Source organism: Monodon monoceros, unplaced genomic scaffold, assembly GCF_005190385.1.
Source record: "Monodon monoceros isolate NGI ecotype Baffin Bay Population unplaced genomic scaffold, NGI_Narwhal_1 Super_Scaffold_12, whole genome shotgun sequence".
Lineage (NCBI taxonomy): Eukaryota > Metazoa > Chordata > Mammalia > Artiodactyla > Monodontidae > Monodon > Monodon monoceros.
The window spans coordinates 127478082-127495415 of NW_021703768.1; the positions used below are offsets into that span (position 1 = coordinate 127478082).

General features: G+C 47.1%; 1 protein-coding gene across 2 annotated transcripts in view; it reads left to right on the top strand.

Moving 5' to 3' along the window:
• LOC114892986 (proton-coupled amino acid transporter 1) overlaps window positions 1-17334 on the top strand; it is a 94104-nt gene that overhangs the window by 37178 nt on the left and 39592 nt on the right. Inside the window, exons 10-11 of one of the 2 annotated variants that reach the window (XM_029218391.1) lie at window positions 4557-4726; window positions 14545-16150. In XM_029218391.1, coding sequence (XP_029074224.1) covers window positions 4557-4726; window positions 14545-14816 — 442 coding nt within the window. In that variant the 3' untranslated portion in view covers window positions 14817-16150. Of the gene's footprint in view, window positions 1-4556; window positions 4727-14544; window positions 16151-17334 lie in introns of those variants that run through there. The other variant, XM_029218392.1, reaches the window with a different exon arrangement.

Here is a 17334-nt window from a genome sequence, read left to right on the forward strand (position 1 = left end):
CATTTCTTTTTCATTTATTTCTGATCTGATCTTTATGATTTATTTCCTTCCGCTAACTTTGGGGTTTTTTTGTTCTTCTTCCTCTGATTGCTTTAGGTGTAAGTTTAGGTTGTTTATTTGAGATGTTTTCTGTTTCTTAAGGTAGGATTGTATTTCTATAAACTTCCCTCTTAGAACTGCTTTTGCTGCATCCCATAGGTTTTGGGTCACTGTGTTTTCATTGTCATTTGTTTCTAGGTATTTTTTGATTTCCTCTTTGATTTCTTTAGTGATCTCTTGGTTATTAAGTAGTGCATTGTTTAGCCTCCATGTGCCTGTATTTTTTTACAGGTTTTTTCCTGTAATTGATATCTAGTCTCAATGCATTGTGGTCAGAAAAGATACTTGATACAGTTTCATTTTTCTTAAATTTACCGAGGCTTGATTTGTGACTCAGGATATGATCTATCCTGGAGAATGTTCCATGTTCACTTGAGAAGAATGTGTATTCTTTTGTTTTTGGATGGAATGTCCTATAAATATCAATTAAGTCTTTCTTGTTTAATGTATCATTTAAAGCTTGTGTTTCCTTATTTCTTTTCATTTTGGATGATCTGTCCATTGGTGAAAGTGGGGTGTTAAAGTTCCCTACTATGATTGTGTTACTGTCGATTTTCCGTTTTATGGCTGTTAGTATTTTCCTTATGTATTGAGGTGCTCCTATGTAGGGTGCATAAATATTTACAATTGTTATATCTTCTTCTTGGATCGATCCCTTGATCATGATGTAGTGTCCTTGGTCTCTTGTAATAGTCTTTATTTTAAAGTCTATTTTGTCTGATACGAGAATTGCAACTCCAGCTCTCTTCTGATTTCCATTTGCATGGAATATCTTTTTCCATCCCCTCACTTTCAGTCTGTGTGTGTCCCTAGGCCTGAAGTGGGTCTCTTGTAGACAGCATATATACGGGTCTTGTTTTTGTATCCATTCAGCCAGTCTATGTCTTTTGGTTGGAGCATTTAATCCATTTACATTTAAGGTAATTATCGATATGTATGTTCCTTTTCCCGTTTTCTTAATTGTTTTGGGTTCATTATTGTAGGTCTTTTCCTTCTCTTGTGTTTCTTGCCTAGAGAAGTTCCTTTAGCATTTGTTGTAAAGCTCATTTGGTGGTGCTGAATTCTCTCAGCTTTTGTTTGTCTGTAAAGGTTTTAATTTCTCCGTCAAATCTGAATGAGATCCTTGCTGGGTAGAGTAATCTTGGTTGTAGGTTTTTCTCCTTCATCACTTTAAATATGTCCTGCCAGTCCCTTCTGGCTTGCATAGTTTCTGCTGAAAGATCAGCTGTTAACCTTATGGGGATTCCCTTGTGTGTTATTTGTTGTTTTTCCCTTGCTGCTTTTAATATTTGTTCTTTGTTTTTAATTTTTGATAGTTTGATTAATATGTGTCTTGGCGTGTTTCTCCTTGGGTTTATCTTGTACGGGACCCTCTGTGCTTCCTGGACTTGATTAACTATTTCCTTTCCCATATTAGGGAAGTTTTCAACTATAATCTCTTAAAATATTTTCTCAGTCCGTTTCTTTTTCTCTTCTTCTTCTGGGACCCCTATAATTCGAATGTTGGTGCATTTAATGTTGTCCCAGATGTCTCTGAGAGTGTCCTCAGTTCCTTTCATTGTTTTTTCTTTATTCTGCTCTGCAGTAGTTATTTCCACTATTGATCCCTTCTAGAGAATTTTTATTTCATTTATTGTGTTGTTCATCATTGTTTGTTTGCTCTTTAGTTCTTCTAGTTCCTTGTTAAACGTTTCTTTTATTTTCTCTATTCTATTTCCAAGATTTTGCATCATCTTTACTATCATTATTCTGAATTCTTTTTCAGGTAGACTGCCTATTTCCTCTTCATTTGTTAGGTCTGGTGTGTTTTTACCTTACTCCTTCATCTGCTGTGTGTTTTTCTGTCTTCTCATTTTGCTTAACTTACTGTGTTTGGGGTCTCCTTTTTGCAGGCTGCATGTTCATAGTTCCCATTGTTTTTGGTGTGTGTCCCCAGTGGCTAAGGTTGGTTCAGTGGGTTGTGTAGGCTTCCTGGTGGAGGGGACTAGTGCCTGTGTTCTGGTGGATGAGGCTGGATCATATCTTTCTGATGGGCAGGTCCACGTCTGGTGGTGTGTTTTGGGGTGTCTGTGGGCTTATTATGATTTTAGGCAGCCTCTCTGCTAATGGATGGGGTTGTGTTCCTGTCTTGCTAGTTGTTTGGCATAGGGTGTCCAGCACTGTAGCTTGCTGGTCGTTGAGTGAAGCTGGGTCTTGGCGTTGAAATGGAGATCTCTGGGAGATTTTTGCCATTTGATATTACGTGGAGCTGGGAGGTCTCTTGTGGACCAGTGTCCTGAAGTTGGCTCTCCCACCTTAGAGGCAGAGACAGCACTGACTCCTGGCTGGAGCACTAAGAGCCTTTCATCCACACGGCTCAGAATAAAAGGGAGAAAAAATAGAAAGGTAGAAGATAAAATAAAATAAAGTTATTAAAATAAAAAATTATTAAGAAAAAAAATTTTAAAAGTAAGGAAAAACAAAAAGTCGGACGGATAGAACCCTAGGACAAATGGTAAAAGCAAAGCTATACAGACAGAACCACACACAGAAGCATACGCATACACACTCACAGAATGAGGAAAAGGGGAAAAAGTAATAAATCTCCCTCTCAAAGTCCACCTCCTCAGTTTGGGATGATTCGTTGTCTATTCAGGTATTCCACAGATGCAGGGTACATCAGGTTGATTGTGCAGATTTAATCCGCTGCTCCTGAGGCTGCTGGGAAAGATTTCCCTTTCTCTTCTTTGTTCGCACAGCTCCCGGGGTTCAGCTTTGGCCCCGCCTCTGCGTGTAGGTCGTCTGCGCATGTCTGTTCTTCGCTCAGACAGGACGGGGTTAAAGGAGCCGCTGCTTTGGGGGCTCTGGCTCACTCAGGCCGGGGGGAGGGAGGGGTACTGATGCGGGGCGATCCTGCGGCGGCAGAGGCCGGCGTGACGTTGCACCAGCCTGAGGTGCGCCGTGTGTTCTCCCGGGGAAGTCGTCCCTGGATCACGGGACTCTGGCAGTGGCGGGCTGCACAGGCTCCCGGAAGGGTAGGTGTGGACAGTGACCTGTGCTCGCACACAGGCTTCTTGGTGGCGGCAGCAGCAGTAGCCTTAGCGTCTCATGCCCGTCTCTGGGGTCCGCGCTGATAGCCGCGGCTCGCGCCCGTCTGTGGAGCTCCTTTAAGCGGCGCTCTTAACCCGCTCTCCTCCCGCACCAGGAGACAAAGAGGGAAGAAAAAGTCTCTTGTGTGTTAGGCAGGTCCAGACTTTTCCCCGGACTCCCTCCCGGCTAGCCGTGGTGCACTAACCCCTTCAGGCTGTGTTCACGCCGCCAGTCCTCTCCCTGCGCTCTGACTGAAGCAAGCCTCAGCTCGCAGCCCCGCCCGCCCTGGCGGGTGAGCAGACAAGCCTCTCGGGCTGGTGAGTGCTGGTCCGCACCGATCCTCTGTGCGGGAATCTCTCCGCTTTGCCCTCCGCACCCCTGTGGCTGCGCTCTCCTCCGTCTCTCCGAAGCTTCCCCCCCCCCCCCCCCCCGCAGTCTCCGCCCGCCCGCGAAGGGGCTTCCTAGTGTGTGGAAACCTTTCCAACTTCACAGCTCCCTCCCAGAGGTGCAGGTCCCGTCCCTATTCTTTGTCTCTGTTTTCTCTTTTGCCCTACCCAGGTACGTGGGGAGTTGCTTGCCTTTTGGGAAGTCTGAGGTATTCAGCCAGCGTTCAATAGATGTTCTGTAGGAGTTGTTCCACATGTAGATGTATTTCTGACGTATTTGTGGAGAGGGAGGTGATCTCTGCGTCTTACTCTTCCGCCATCTTGAAGCTCCTCCACCTTGTATTTTCAATTGTTTTTATTTTTGAAAGGATATATGCCTGTGGAAAAGACTTCAGATGTTCAAAGGGCATACAGAAAATGTTAAGTTTCCACTTGCCTCTCCAGGACCCCAGTTTTACAATTTTCCATTTCAGGGACAACCATATTACCAGTTTCTTATGTTTCCTCCTGAAGATGTTTGGTGTATGTAAGAATGTCACATGTATGTGTGTGTGAAGGGGAGTGTTTTTCCCTCTTTTTCCTTTTTTAGACAGTTGGTACCATACTGTCAACACTGTTCTGCTTCATGCTTTTTTCACTTCATCATATATCGTGGAGCTCGTACCACATCAGCGCCTGGAGTTCTGTCTCCTACTTTTTAACAGTTATATGGGGGTGCCGTGATCTATTTAACCAGTTCCCCGCTGATTAACATTTAAACTCTTTTCAGTCTTTCAGATTTAAATAATGCTGCAGCAACTTATTTTTTATGTAAGTTTATGTGTGCATGTGTAAGTATATCTACAAGATAAATCCCTAGACCTGAATTTTTTTGTCCAAAGGACACGTGCGCTTGTAACTTGGATAGATATGGCCAAATCACCTTGGGACTGTTTTGCACTCTCATTGCCGGTGTATGAGCGTACAGAGCCGGCTCTGAACGTGTCTCGGCTCTCTCTGCAGGCTGTACCAGTCAGTTAAGCTGCTCTATTCCATCGGCATCTTCTTCACCTATGCCCTCCAGTTCTACGTCCCAGCCGAGATCATCATCCCCTTCTTCGTGGCCCGTGCACCTGAGCATTGCGAGCTGGTGATAGACCTCTCCGTGCGCACCATGCTGGTCTGCCTGACGTGTGAGTAGAGGACAAGATCATTGCCTTGTCTGTTTTCTTCCAGAGGGCATCGAGTCCCCAGGGCTTTCATGAGAGAGAACTTGTATCATAGTGAAATGGCCAGTGCTGTGTGAGCAGAGAACTTGGGGTGCAGTGTCAGCTTCAGAGTTGAGGCACGTCCGTGAAGGGAGTGAATTGATTATAGATGTGCTCTAAAGGACACGGGAATGGAAACGGTGCTTTATTTATAGATATGGCCTAAAATGCAATGACGATGGTCATAATTCATGCTAAACATGCGCAATTACTATTCCGTATGAAATATGGCAAAAGTTTAAAAGACAGCCATTTAACCCATATGCATAATGAGTACTATAGGTTACTTTGATAGCAGGTGTATGTTTGTTTGTTTTTTCAAATAATTGTGTTTCCAATGTGACAGTCTATTCCTTGGATTTCATTTTGAGACTGCTTGATACTATTCCAGACACTTTTGGATGTTGGTCTTAACTAAATTGTGTTTCTTAGAAAATTTCTGTTGATTAATGTAGGTGTTTGACTTATCACTTTGTGTTTTATTCCTCTTCCCTGACCACACACCCAGGAGCGTGAGTTGAGAGATGAGATATCACCCTATTTGCTCTTGGTTAAAACTGCTATAAGTTCAAAAATAAAAATAAATTCTTTTTTTTTTTGGAAGATTCTGTGAATTGATACAATAGAGAATCCTTGAATAAATTGGTCTGTAATATCTAATTTAAATTTCTAGGCGATTTGCAGTTCCTTTCCAAATTGAATGCTTGAATCATAGATTTCTCTTTTTGGCTGTGTTTAAGTTTTTTTTTTTTTTTTGGGAAAGAAACGTCTTTCCTATTATATTGAGACTTCCCTGGGACTTTCTTTAAATTATCCAGTCCAAGCCTCTGTCTTTGGAGTAAAGATAGTTCTATGTGATTTTTTAACTAGACCAGAATGGAATGTTTTAGGGATGAATGATGTGAATGTTGTCTAGCATGCACTCATAGTATGGAAAGTCAGAAATGAGTTTATTGGTTAACTGTTAGCAAGAGGAGGACAGGGAAGAGGCTGTCCATCCTTACCCAAGCAAACGTGGGGATCAGACTAGTGCTCATCCTGGAATGGACCTCCTCAAGCCACCTGCAGTTGTCTTCCTGATATTACTTCTAGGGCAGTGGGTGGAAGCTCAGCATCCTGGATCTGCGTGGAAAAAACTCACTGGAGCTGAGGAACTAAAGACTGTCCCTTGACCTTAATCTTGGGCAGCTGTCCTGCTGAAGATTTCTTATAGGGTGAACCTGGGTAGGACCGTGGGTACCTTGGATTCCCCAGCCCCAGAGAGCTGATGGCAACCAAGAATCTGACTTCTTGTAGCCTTTATTTGACAGCCCTTCCGGCTCTCTCCTAGACCAGCCTAGAGAAACAACCCACTGGCTGCAGGCCACTGCTGCCCCAAAGAGACTGAAAGGAAGGAATGTGATATAGCTTGCTTTTCCAGTAAATTGCCTTAATGTGTGATAAGATAGGATGCTTAGACTCTTCTAGATTTTACTCCTGTCTCCTGCTGGCAACTCTGGAGGCTTTGATCAAATATGTATGTTTCCTCTGTGGATGGATTAGCTCTGAGTGTTGAGGAGACAGCTTGCACGTGAAAAGTGTTCATAATGTCAACTCTCAGGGCCCTGATTCTTGAATGCAAGGGGCATTGGAAGAAAGGATAGGGATAGCTCAAATAACGGGCTTTGTTTCAGAGTGGTTCCTCGAGAGAAGGTAGGTCTGTCTGGGTACAATGTGCTGTCTCTGCCGGAAGAGCTGGGGCACTGAGCTGGCCCTGACTCCTCTCACCGCCCCATTTTCTTCTCAAGCCTGGCTTAGCCTCCGCTACCATATGTCGCGCTTCCTGCCAGGTTCCTCTCTGCTGCGTCCCGCAGGAACCAGCAGTCTCTGATTCACAGACCTCATACTAACTATCCTTAGATGCCTCTTGGTTTTCGCTTTGCTTTTCCTGGCACTGTCTGTGGGTCTCACCTCCCTTCTACAGCGTGACTCTCAAATGACATGAGCCGCTTTTGATCTTCAAGCGCATTGGGTTGTTTTTCCCTTCTTCTGTGGTCGCTTGTGACTTAGCCTTACATTGTCATCCTATTAAAGGGTGCAACCCCTTCATCTCCCAGCCCTAGGCTTCTCTTGCTTTCCCTGGAGACTATGAAGTAATTGTGGGATTCAGGAGAGGCATTTTACTGTAGCACCAACTTAATTGCATTTATCTGAGTTCATTTGTTTTTGTTCCTCTGTACCTTCAGATCCTTTTGCAGAAGGTTAATTGGTGTATGATTTTAGATCTTTGATATAACTGATTGTTTTCAATTATACCTATAAATTTTAATGGCAGCTCATTTTATTGCCATTTTGGGTATTTTTCTCGTCATTTTCTCAACTTTCTCTCCTCTTCCTCACCCTCGTCCCCAAGGAAAGCATTTGGTCCAGCCTCATTTTTTTTTCCGCTTGGAATTCAACCGTCTCACCACTCTTCCCCATCCACCAAAGATGGTTGTGCCTACTTTTTTTTTAAAAATTTATTTATTTATTTATTTATTTAATTTTGGCTGCGTTGTGTCTTCATCGCTGCACGCGGGCTTTCTCTAGTTGCGGCGAGTGGGGGCTACTCTTTGTTGCGGTGCACGGACTTCTCATTGAAGTGACTTGTTTCAGAGCTTGGGCTCTGGGTGCCCGGGCTTCAGTAGTTGTGGCACACGGGCTCAGTAGTTGTGGCTCATGGGCTTACTTACTCTGAGGCATATGGGATCTTCCCGTACCAGGGATTGAACCCGTGTTCCTTGCGTTGGCAGGCGGATTCTTAACCACTGTGCCACCAGGGAAGCCCTGTGTCTACTTTTTGATGCTTAATTTCACACTGTTGGAGAGGAGAGGAAAGGAAAATAACACACGTCAGAGACTGGTGCTCATTTTCTTATGATTTCATGTGGGACAGTAGTTACTTCCAGTCTGTATGTTTGGACATACAGGCTTAGCAGGCCACCTTATGTCCAGAACTTGTGTAGAAGGGGCTGGAAGAGGCTGGCTCCACCTGAGGGCAGCCGGGGCTGTATGAAGAGTAGTTTCTTTGGATTCCTTGAGGCCCTAACCTGTCCTTCAGTGGTTTGAACTGATTCTCTGTGGCATTTGCCACTTGAAACATTTTACTTCAGTTAGGTATGAGAATGTCACACACCTGTTATTGAAGATAGAATAACAACAAAACCACCTCAGTTAAGAAGCCTGTTTAGACTAGAATGTAAAACATGCCAAGCAGCCAGACCCTTTAGAGCATGAAGCTTCCAGGTCCAAACAAAGTGGTTTTTCAATGCCTTTTGGCCGTTCACACGTCTCAGTCTTGCAGCTATAAAGAAAAAGGGCAGCAGCATTAATACCTGTACACTGTGCCCCCTGTCCCCACTGCGGGGACGGTCGCAAGGCTTCAGCTTCTTCATCTGTAAGATAAGAAGGGTATCCGATCGCCTCATGTCTAAAATTCTGTGATGCTGCACAGCTACTTTGAGCCTGATTTTAAATTTCTACCAAAGTATTGCTCGAAAAAAGAAAGTTAATGTAAAAACACCTGAAGACTGTCTAGATCTGGAGTAAGTAAAAATGAAATTCCCAATATCCCAGTGACTTAAAATAATTTTTCTTGCATTTTATCTTCTGTGTTAATCCTCATGGGCGCTTTTTCTTTTTCTTTTTTAAAATTTTATTTATTTTTGGCTGCATTGGGTCTTCGTTACTGCGCGTGACCTTTCTCCAGTTGCGGTGAGCAGGGGCTACTCTTCGTTGCAGTGCACAGGCTTCTCATTGCAGTGGCTTCTCTTGTTGTGGAGCACTGGCTCTGGGCGCACGGGCTTCAGTAGTTGCAGCAGGTGGGCTCAGTAGTTGTGGCTCGCAGGCTCTAGAGCACGGGCTCAGTAGTTGTGGTGCACGGGCTTAGTTGCTCTGCGGCATGTGGGATCTTCCCGGACCAGGGCTTGAACCCGTGTCCCCTGCATTGGCAGGCGGATTCTTAACCACTGCGCCACTAGGGAAGTCCGTCATGGGCGCTCTGTACAAAAAGTTGCAATTCTAGTGTACATATAACTTTGCCTTTTGCATTTTGTTTAAAATTACATCATGAATATACATATCCTTCATAAATATTTTTATGACCGCATGGTATTCCATTTTATTGATGAATTGTATTTACTAAACTATTCCTTTAATGTTGGACGTGTAAGGTGTTTCCCGTGCTTTTTGTATTATTTTTAAAATTTATACTCCCACTAAATGAAATTGTATATCCTGTCCAAGGCTGCTATTAATTTAAAGGCAGATTTCTAGCAATTTAAGAGTCACATAGGTGGGCCTCACCAGCGTTGATCATAATAAATAGCAGTGAGCACTTCTGGACACGGGAGCTGTAAGTGTCCAAGGGATTTCTGTCAGTGCGTGTTTGTCTCTAAAGTGCTTGCTCTCCTCTTGTGCATAAGTCAGCTCTTTCTGCTGCTGGTCTACAACCACAGGCTCCAGAATCCCAATCAGCTCCTCCTCTGAACATGGCCGTTGGCCTCCTGCTGCTTCAGCAGTTAAAGTCACATTCTCAGTGTTTCTTAACCCAGAGGGAAGATGTCTTGTAATACCATTGGAGCCCTCTTCACTAATCATGTGGTCTGGTTATCCTCAGGGCCCCCTTTCTGTTCATGCCACAGCTGGGCTAATGCAGAGGTCTGGCAACTGCCAGTTGGGAGTTTGTGGGCTTCCTCTTTGCATGCGGTGCTCTTTTCGTGGGGAAGTAGGGATAGGGTATTCCCAGTTGGCTGCTTTCTGAGATCTCTGCCTTCTTGGGTTTCTCTTTCTAGAGGGCTTTATTTTAACTCATGGAGTAAAGACATTCAGTGCTAGAAGAGGTTTTAGTTGCTCCTGTATCTTTCCCAAGTACTGATTCCCACCTATGGGATTAGTGAAAACTAGTTTGTCACGTTTTGCCTTGTAGGTAAACAGATGCCTTGGCTAGTGAGCCCTCAGTTTGGGCCCCTTTCTCTTTCTCTTCCCCCAGTGTATTAGCGGGAGGCTCACTCTTCCCGCCTTCTTCCCCCATTATCTTTCTCCAATGTCAGCCTGTATTTTGGTTCAGCTAAATATCCAGTCCAGCTAGGACAGGAAGACAGTGCTCCATTTGCAACCCTGTGGTCCTGGCTTTAAAAGAAAAGTTTTTGCCCTTTTAAAAATATTTCTATTAAGGATATTTTTGCTAAACATACTTATCTTGTGTATCTGTTGTAGTAAAAACAGGAACAAGTGTTTAGATTGCTTTTTAAAGTCATGATGAAATGGAACATCTCTGTCCAATCTGAGAAAAGATTCTGATCTCACAAGCTTCTGTTTCTGTTTTCATTTAATTCTTATCAGTGTGGAGCACGAGTGACTTCACTTAACTCGTATCATGAAGTACCCATCTGTCCTCCGGGCTAATACGAGAGAGGGAAGGGGAGAGAGGGAAGGGAGAGGACAGACTGTCAGAGCTGGGAGGGCTGGGCAGGTCCTCTGACTTATCTCCTCCAGGGGCTCATTGCCTCTGCTAAAATCCTCCCTTCTCTTGAGTGGGCTGGAGCATCCTGGGGACCAGGAGGAATAACTCACACTCCCTTTAACGGTACAAAAGCAGGCAGGCTAGAAGCTACGTTTTTGGCCCAACCATGTGTTCTTAGAGCGGAATCCCGTCTCTCCGCTGTGCCACTCTGGAGCAGCACACGTTGCTTCCCAGTTGACAGTGAGTTGAGGGACATATCCCAGAACACATTCCTACGTGACTAAATCTGCATTGCACAGTTCCTTAAAATTTCAGAGTCGAGTGTGACTTGAGTGATCATCCAGCGTTAATACAATCACCATACTTCATGGGTAAGTGAACTGAGGCTCAGAATAGGAACTGATTTCCCCCCCAGGTCACACACAGCCTACTACTGAGCAGGGACGGGTGATGCTATTAGCTGACATGTATGAAGCACTTGTTATGTGTGTAGTACTCTAGGCTCTTTACGTGAATGATCTCATTTGACCATCCCTTTTTAGCAGTACGGGAGATGAGTCTTAAACAGGTTAAGAAACTGGCTGGTGGTGGATTGGAGCCTAGGTTCTGAGTCCAGACCCTTAACCACACCCAGGCTTAGGTCTGATGGCTGCCCCAGCTGTTTCCACCCCACTGCTCACCCAAACTGGAACATCTGGAGCCGCCACTGTGTGGTTAAACATTAGGCAGAGAGAGATCCAGACCCCAGAGAGGGCAAGTGTCTTATTCCAGGTCACACAGCAGATCACCATTTGTTGAGCGTCAGGTTATCCATGATGAGGATGCCGTTTTGTCATCAGCCTACAGACACTTCACTTCCACCTTTCCTCCATATTCAACCCTGAAGGTTTGAGGGACATCACCAACTCTATTTAGAAGTAACTAAAGGCTGAAACAGACTATTTTTAACTTGCAGAGCAAGTTAAAAGCTTATCCTTTGTTTAGACTTTCTGAAGGCTTCAGAACAGTGAGGGTATTCATGGATAATTGCCATGATGGTTGAATATAGAAGAAAGAAAGAGGAAGGGATTGCCCCAGGGCTATAAAACCCTGGGCGGCAGAGGCAGATCTGAGACTCATTTTCCTTGTACCCCCTTCTGTTATCCAGGCTTCAAAATCCTTGTCTGGTGTCCTCTACAAAGCAGAGAGAGGTCAGGGCTGACCTGTACCGGATTCCCTACCACATGATTGTGGTGCATCCCTGGGAAAGCTAACCCGATATCAGACTCCCCCAGTTCTTCACAGACAGGATCTTTCCGCCGATCAGCCAGATCCCCTGTTCTCCCTCCTGCTGCATGTATCATTCTGTATTTTCTTTTTTGGCTGCATTGGGTTTTCGTTGCTGTGCATGGGCTTTCTCTAGTTGCAGTGAGCGGGGGCTACTTCATTGCAGTGCGTGGGCTTCTCACTGCGGTGGCTTCTCTTGTTGCGGAGCACAGGCTCTAGTTGCATGGGCTTCAGTAGTTGCAGCACGCAGGCTCAGTGGTTGCAACATGCGGGCCCTAGAGCGCGTGGGCTCCAGTAGTTGTGGTGCTTGGGCTCAGTAGTTGTGGCTCGCGGGCTCTAGAGCGCAGGCTCAGTAGTCATGGCACATGGGCTTAGTTGCTCTGCGGCGTGTGGGATCTTCCTGGATCAGGACTCAAACCCGTGTCCCCTGCATTGGCAGGCAGATTCTTAACCACTGCACCATCAGGGAAGTCCCATTCTGTATTTTCTTGATCATCAGGTCTATGATGTGACTGTAGCAGGGGCTTAAGATCCTGGACTCTAGTCCCAGCTCTGTCACTTTCTATCATTTAAATTCTTTGGACCTTTCCTTCCACAGGGACCATAATAATGTGGAGTTCCGTACCCGTGGAGCAGAGGGAAATTCAGCTCAGTGAGTGGATGCTTCCCAGTGCTGTCTACTAGACACTAGATGGTCTGTGTGATGGGAGTGTTCTAGGTGTGCTGTCCAGGACAGTAGCCACTAGGCACAGGTGGCAGTTGAGTCCTTGCAATGTGGCCAGTGTGATTGGGGAACTGAATTCATTTAGATTTAGATAGCTAGTGACTGCGGCCTTATCGGACAGCACAGCTGCAGAGTGAGTGTAAGACAGGTGACGTGACCCTGCTCCTCCCCTGCTAAATCCCGGCTTCCAGCATGCCTCTTCCTTTACCGCATGGAGTGGTATTCCAGTTTAAAAGTAGGTGTTTCTAATAAAGCCTGGCCTCTAAATGCAGCCCACTGCTTTCGTCTGGTGCTCAGCCAAAGAAGCAGCGATCGATTCAGACAATCCATCTGGAGGGTAAAAAGGCTATATTGGACTCCGGCCAATACAAGATGTTCTGGTCTCTCACCACTGTGATGCCTTCCTCAGAGCAATTTAACTACATTTCTGCTTTATGAAATGAAGTGAGAACTGAAACCCCCGTGTCTAGTGTGAGACTCTCATAGGGATCAGTGAGGTAACAGATGTGCCCTGGATCGCTGTCTCAATGTGCAGGACCTCCGGCTGGAGCCCCGCAGCCGGGAAGACAATCCATCAAAATACATTCGATGACTGACGAATTAACAATGCACTTTCCATAAGCAACGAGATATACACTAGTGATGAGTAATATTAACTGTATTATGTGCCTGGTGTACACCAGGACTCTAGTTAAGTGCCCGTGTAATCTCCTTTGATCATCGCAACATCTCTGTGACGTAAGAGCTTTTTGTATCCCTGTTTTGCCAACAAGAACACTGGGAAATAGAAAGGAGCCATGTGTCACTCAAGGCAGAGCCAGGGTTCACACACAAGTGCCTAATTCCAGAGGCCATAATCCTCAATAAACCTGTGAAACATTGGCCTTCACCCCTAAGCTGGCTGGTGGTACAGGCGCTGGTATGCTCTGCAAGCCGATGGCGTTTCCTCGTGCAGCCCCCACTCATCTTTTTTTTTTTTTTTTTTTTTTTAAGCCAAACACATCAGGAGCTTTTTTTTTTTTGTTTCAGGCAGTAAATCCGGATGGCAATGGCAATTCAGTTTCTTTTTTTTTTTTTTCTTAAATTTATTTAGTTATTTATTATTTTTGGCTGTGTTGGGTCTTCGTTTCTGTGCGAGGGCTTTCTCCAGTTGCGGCGAGCGGGGGCCACTCTTCATTGCAGCGCGCGGGCCTCTCACTGTCGCGGCCTCTCGTTGCGGAGCACAGGCTCCAGACGCGCAGGCTCAGTAGTTGTGGCTCACGGGCCCAGTTGCTCGGCGGCGTGTGGGATCCTCCCAGACCAGGGCTCGAACCCATGTCCCCTGCATTAGCAGGCAGACTCTCAACCACTGCGCCACCAGGGAAGCCCGTCTTTTTAAAAAATATTTATTTATTTATTTAATTTTGGCTGCACTGGGTCTTAGTTGCAGCACGTGTGATCTTTAGTTGCAGCATGTAGACCTCTTAGCTGCAGCATGTAGACTCCTAAGTTGCGGCATGTGGGCTTTTAGTTGCGGTATGCGGGAACTAGTTCTCTGACCAGGGATCGAACCCGGGCCCCCTGCATTGGGAGCGCTGAGTCTTACCCACTGGACCACCAGGGAAGTCCCCCCCATTCACCTTTATCATCAGTTGCACCTTCCTCGTGTACACCTGGGCTGAGATTCAGGTGTGGGAGCCACTGGTTTGTCCTGGCACAGGGACACAGTCATCATGGGGGGCCTTGCTTCTGAGGTTGGCCTGCACACAGACCTGCTTCTCCTTTCCCTGTATAAAAACGCTCTGTGCAGTGGGGCTGACATGGGATCGTTCCAGAAGAAGGAGGGTTTTCTCCCCATTTCGTTTCTTGTCATTCAAGTAGAGTGGTTTGTGTTGGAGGTACCCTCAGTGGTAAGAAGATGAGCAGTCGCTCAGAAAAGGTTCACCTCCTCTTCTACTCTCCACTCGCTCTCCTTTGGTAGGACCGGGTTACCCTGGAATGTAATTTGGTTCCTTTTCCTCAGAAAGGTGGAAGTCAAGGACTGTGGCAGGCGAAACTGGGAAATCTGGTTTCCAGTTCCAGTTCTGCCATCCTTGCTGTGAGACCCGGGTCATGCCACATCTCTGGGCATCAGTTTTCTCATCTGTGGAATGAGAGATTGGACTGGACGATGTCTCAGCTTCCCTGGAGCTCTCCATACTATGAGAAGAACACTTGCTAAATTTGCTGAACAGTGAGGCGGTCTCTCTCAGCTCTGGGCAGTCATCAACAGGCGTGTCCTCTCTTCCACAGGCGTCTTGGCCATCCTCATCCCCCGCCTGGACCTGGTCATCTCCCTGGTGGGCTCCGTGAGCAGCAGTGCCCTGGCCCTCATCATCCCGCCCCTCCTGGAGATCGCCACCTACTACTCAGAGGGCATGAGCCCCGTCACCATCGTCAAGGACGCCCTGATCAGCCTCCTGGGCTTCGTGGGCTTTGTGGTGGGGACGTGTGTGACCCTCTACGAGCTGATCCAGCCCAGCAGCGCTCCCATCTTCGTCAACTCCACCAGTGCCTTTGTATAGCGGGCTGGGTGCGTTCCCTGCACCGGCCCACTCCGCCCTGTATGTTCCCCAGCACCTGGCCCCAGAGCCTTAGGTAGGGTCCAGGCTCTGGGGAGAGGCAAGGTTGCCATCCACGTACCCTTACCTGGCACCTGGGTTCCCTGAGCCAGATAGGGTTGAGGGCAGGGTAGAGAGTCGGCAGCAGATATGTGGGAGGTACCTCTAGGGGCAGTGCCATCTCTGTTCATTTGTACTTATTTTAACCCGGAACTTTTCAACTCTTTTCCCTGATCACGCCTCCTCCCTTACTGCCTGCCCTTCTCCTTCTGACCCACCTCATCCAAATTATTACTGTTGCACAGCTCACTTTATTTAAAAATTTTAATGTCTCTCACCTATGTGTTCTCCTCGCCCGGGCCAGGCCTAGATGATGTCAGTGGAAATGCCCTTCTTTATGCCCTTGCCGGGCCCATCTCTTATCTCTCTCCCAAATATTTTACCTCAGTATTTTCCTACCTGTTCAAGTCTCCACCTCGTAGTGGAGACTACCTAGCAGTTTAAAACCAGCTGCCCAAAGCTGGAGTTTTTAGCCTTTGCTGTCTCTGGCGTGCTGTCATCCTCGGCGACACCTCCTCTTCTCCGGTTTCCTTGTGTGGGTCACGATACTGTTATTATCTTAGTTGCTGGAACTCCTGGAAGGTATCAAGTGCTGCCAAAGTTGAAAATATTTATATTTTATTTAAAATCAGCCTTTGTTTTTAGACTCCGTCTCTGGATCTGGGACTGTTGTGAATTGTTCCTTCTTCAGTAAACCCTTGCTCGGCTTCTCCCGCTGAGAAGAAGCTAAGTGCAGGAGATGTCTGCTTAGACCCTCAGCACCCTTGGCCAAGGACCCCAGAGATTTTCATCAGGATCATCAGAGTGTGGACCTTAGTGGGGCACCATGGACTTTGCCTCCCGTTGACCAGCCAGATTTCCTACTGAGAAGACATGAAGGACTCAAGAGATGTTTGCCGGTGCACAAGGCCGAGGGGAAGGATGGCCACGTGGGGTGTGTTTCTCTCCATAGGAGGCTTAGAAAATGGCTGCATTGTGCATTCAGGCCTGTTTCCCAGCCTCAGCCCCTGACAGACAAGCATCACGGCAACGTCCAGGAAGACACCCAGACTCTTGCCATGGACAAGAAGACGAGGCCAGTGTGCCCAGAGCGTGTGAGATTCAGTTCCTGGAGTTTGCAGCAGCTGGTCCGACCCTACGAGTGGTGCTCAGTTGTTTACAACCCCCAGAGGATGAGGAGGATGGGCAGAAACAGTGCCCCGCCCCAAGCTGCCTCCAGGACCTGGACTTCCAATGGTTGGGGCTTCGGTCTCCTGTGTTCTAAACACTAATCATGCCCTTGTCTCTGCCCCCCACCCCCCCACCCCCACCCCCCCGCTCCACCTCCCCATGCATGCCTCCCTGGGTATCAGAAAAGAAACAGCCTCAGGGCTGACTCACCTCAAGGTCGGCCTTCAGGTTTGGGAACAAACTGCCGAGAAGGCAGGGGAAGGTCCCTTGCCTTGCTTTCGGCTGCCCCGTCTTCCCTCTTGGTGTGAGAAGTATTGCAGAAGGGTGTTCATTGACTCTCCATCTCTTGAGCTGTGTGTGTGTGTGTGTGTGTGTGTGTGCGCGCGCGCGCGCTCCCCTGCATATATAACAGGGTTCTGCTGTCCTCTACCCCTGCTACCAGGCTCTTGCCTGAAAGTGGGGAGAACAGCACCACTTTATCAGGGGTTTTGTTTTTGTATTTCACCAAAGCTCCTAGGGGCTGTGACTCGCCCTCACAGCCCCAGCTTTTTCTTTCTCTTCTGTTCCAAAGCCAGATTCTCTCATTGCAGTGACTCCTGACCTACCTAATAATTTATTCACTTAGGAAGATGCAGTCAGTGGTGATTTGGTCTCCCTTAGGAAAATGACACTTTCCTCCATCCTTTCTGCTCTTTGGTGGTCACTCACAGGTGCTTACATGACCAGGGTTCTAGCTGGAGGTGGCAGCAGCCCTGCCCTCTGAAGGCTTTCCCTGCCCTCGGGCTTTCTAAGTAACTTCTAGTACCAAAATGTAACTTCAAGAACTGTCAGCTCCTCTTTGCAAGCCCCGGTTCCAGCAGTCTTTCCAGAGTGGTCCTGAGAGTTGTTTTCAGCGAGAAGGTGCAGGCCGGTAGAAGGGGGTCAGATGTGTAGCCCACCCACAGCTTCCACTGCGGAGGCTCTGGGCACTGCTAGAGGCAGTCCTCTCCAGGTGGGTCTTGAGACCCGGACTGTGATGCTGGGACCTGAGGATTGGGTGGCACAATACTGAGGTCCTCTGGCCCCAGGTCTCTTCCTTCAGAGCCCCTGCCCAGGGAAGGTGGTGCATAGGAGAGACAGCTCTAGCCTTGGGGCTTCGGGAAGCTAGTTTGGCCTGGCCTTCGTCCTGTTCAATTGCATTCCCGTGCTTTTGCTGCTTTGACAGCCCGATGGCATGGCTGCTTCAGGAGACCTAGGCAAGGCGGACCCCATG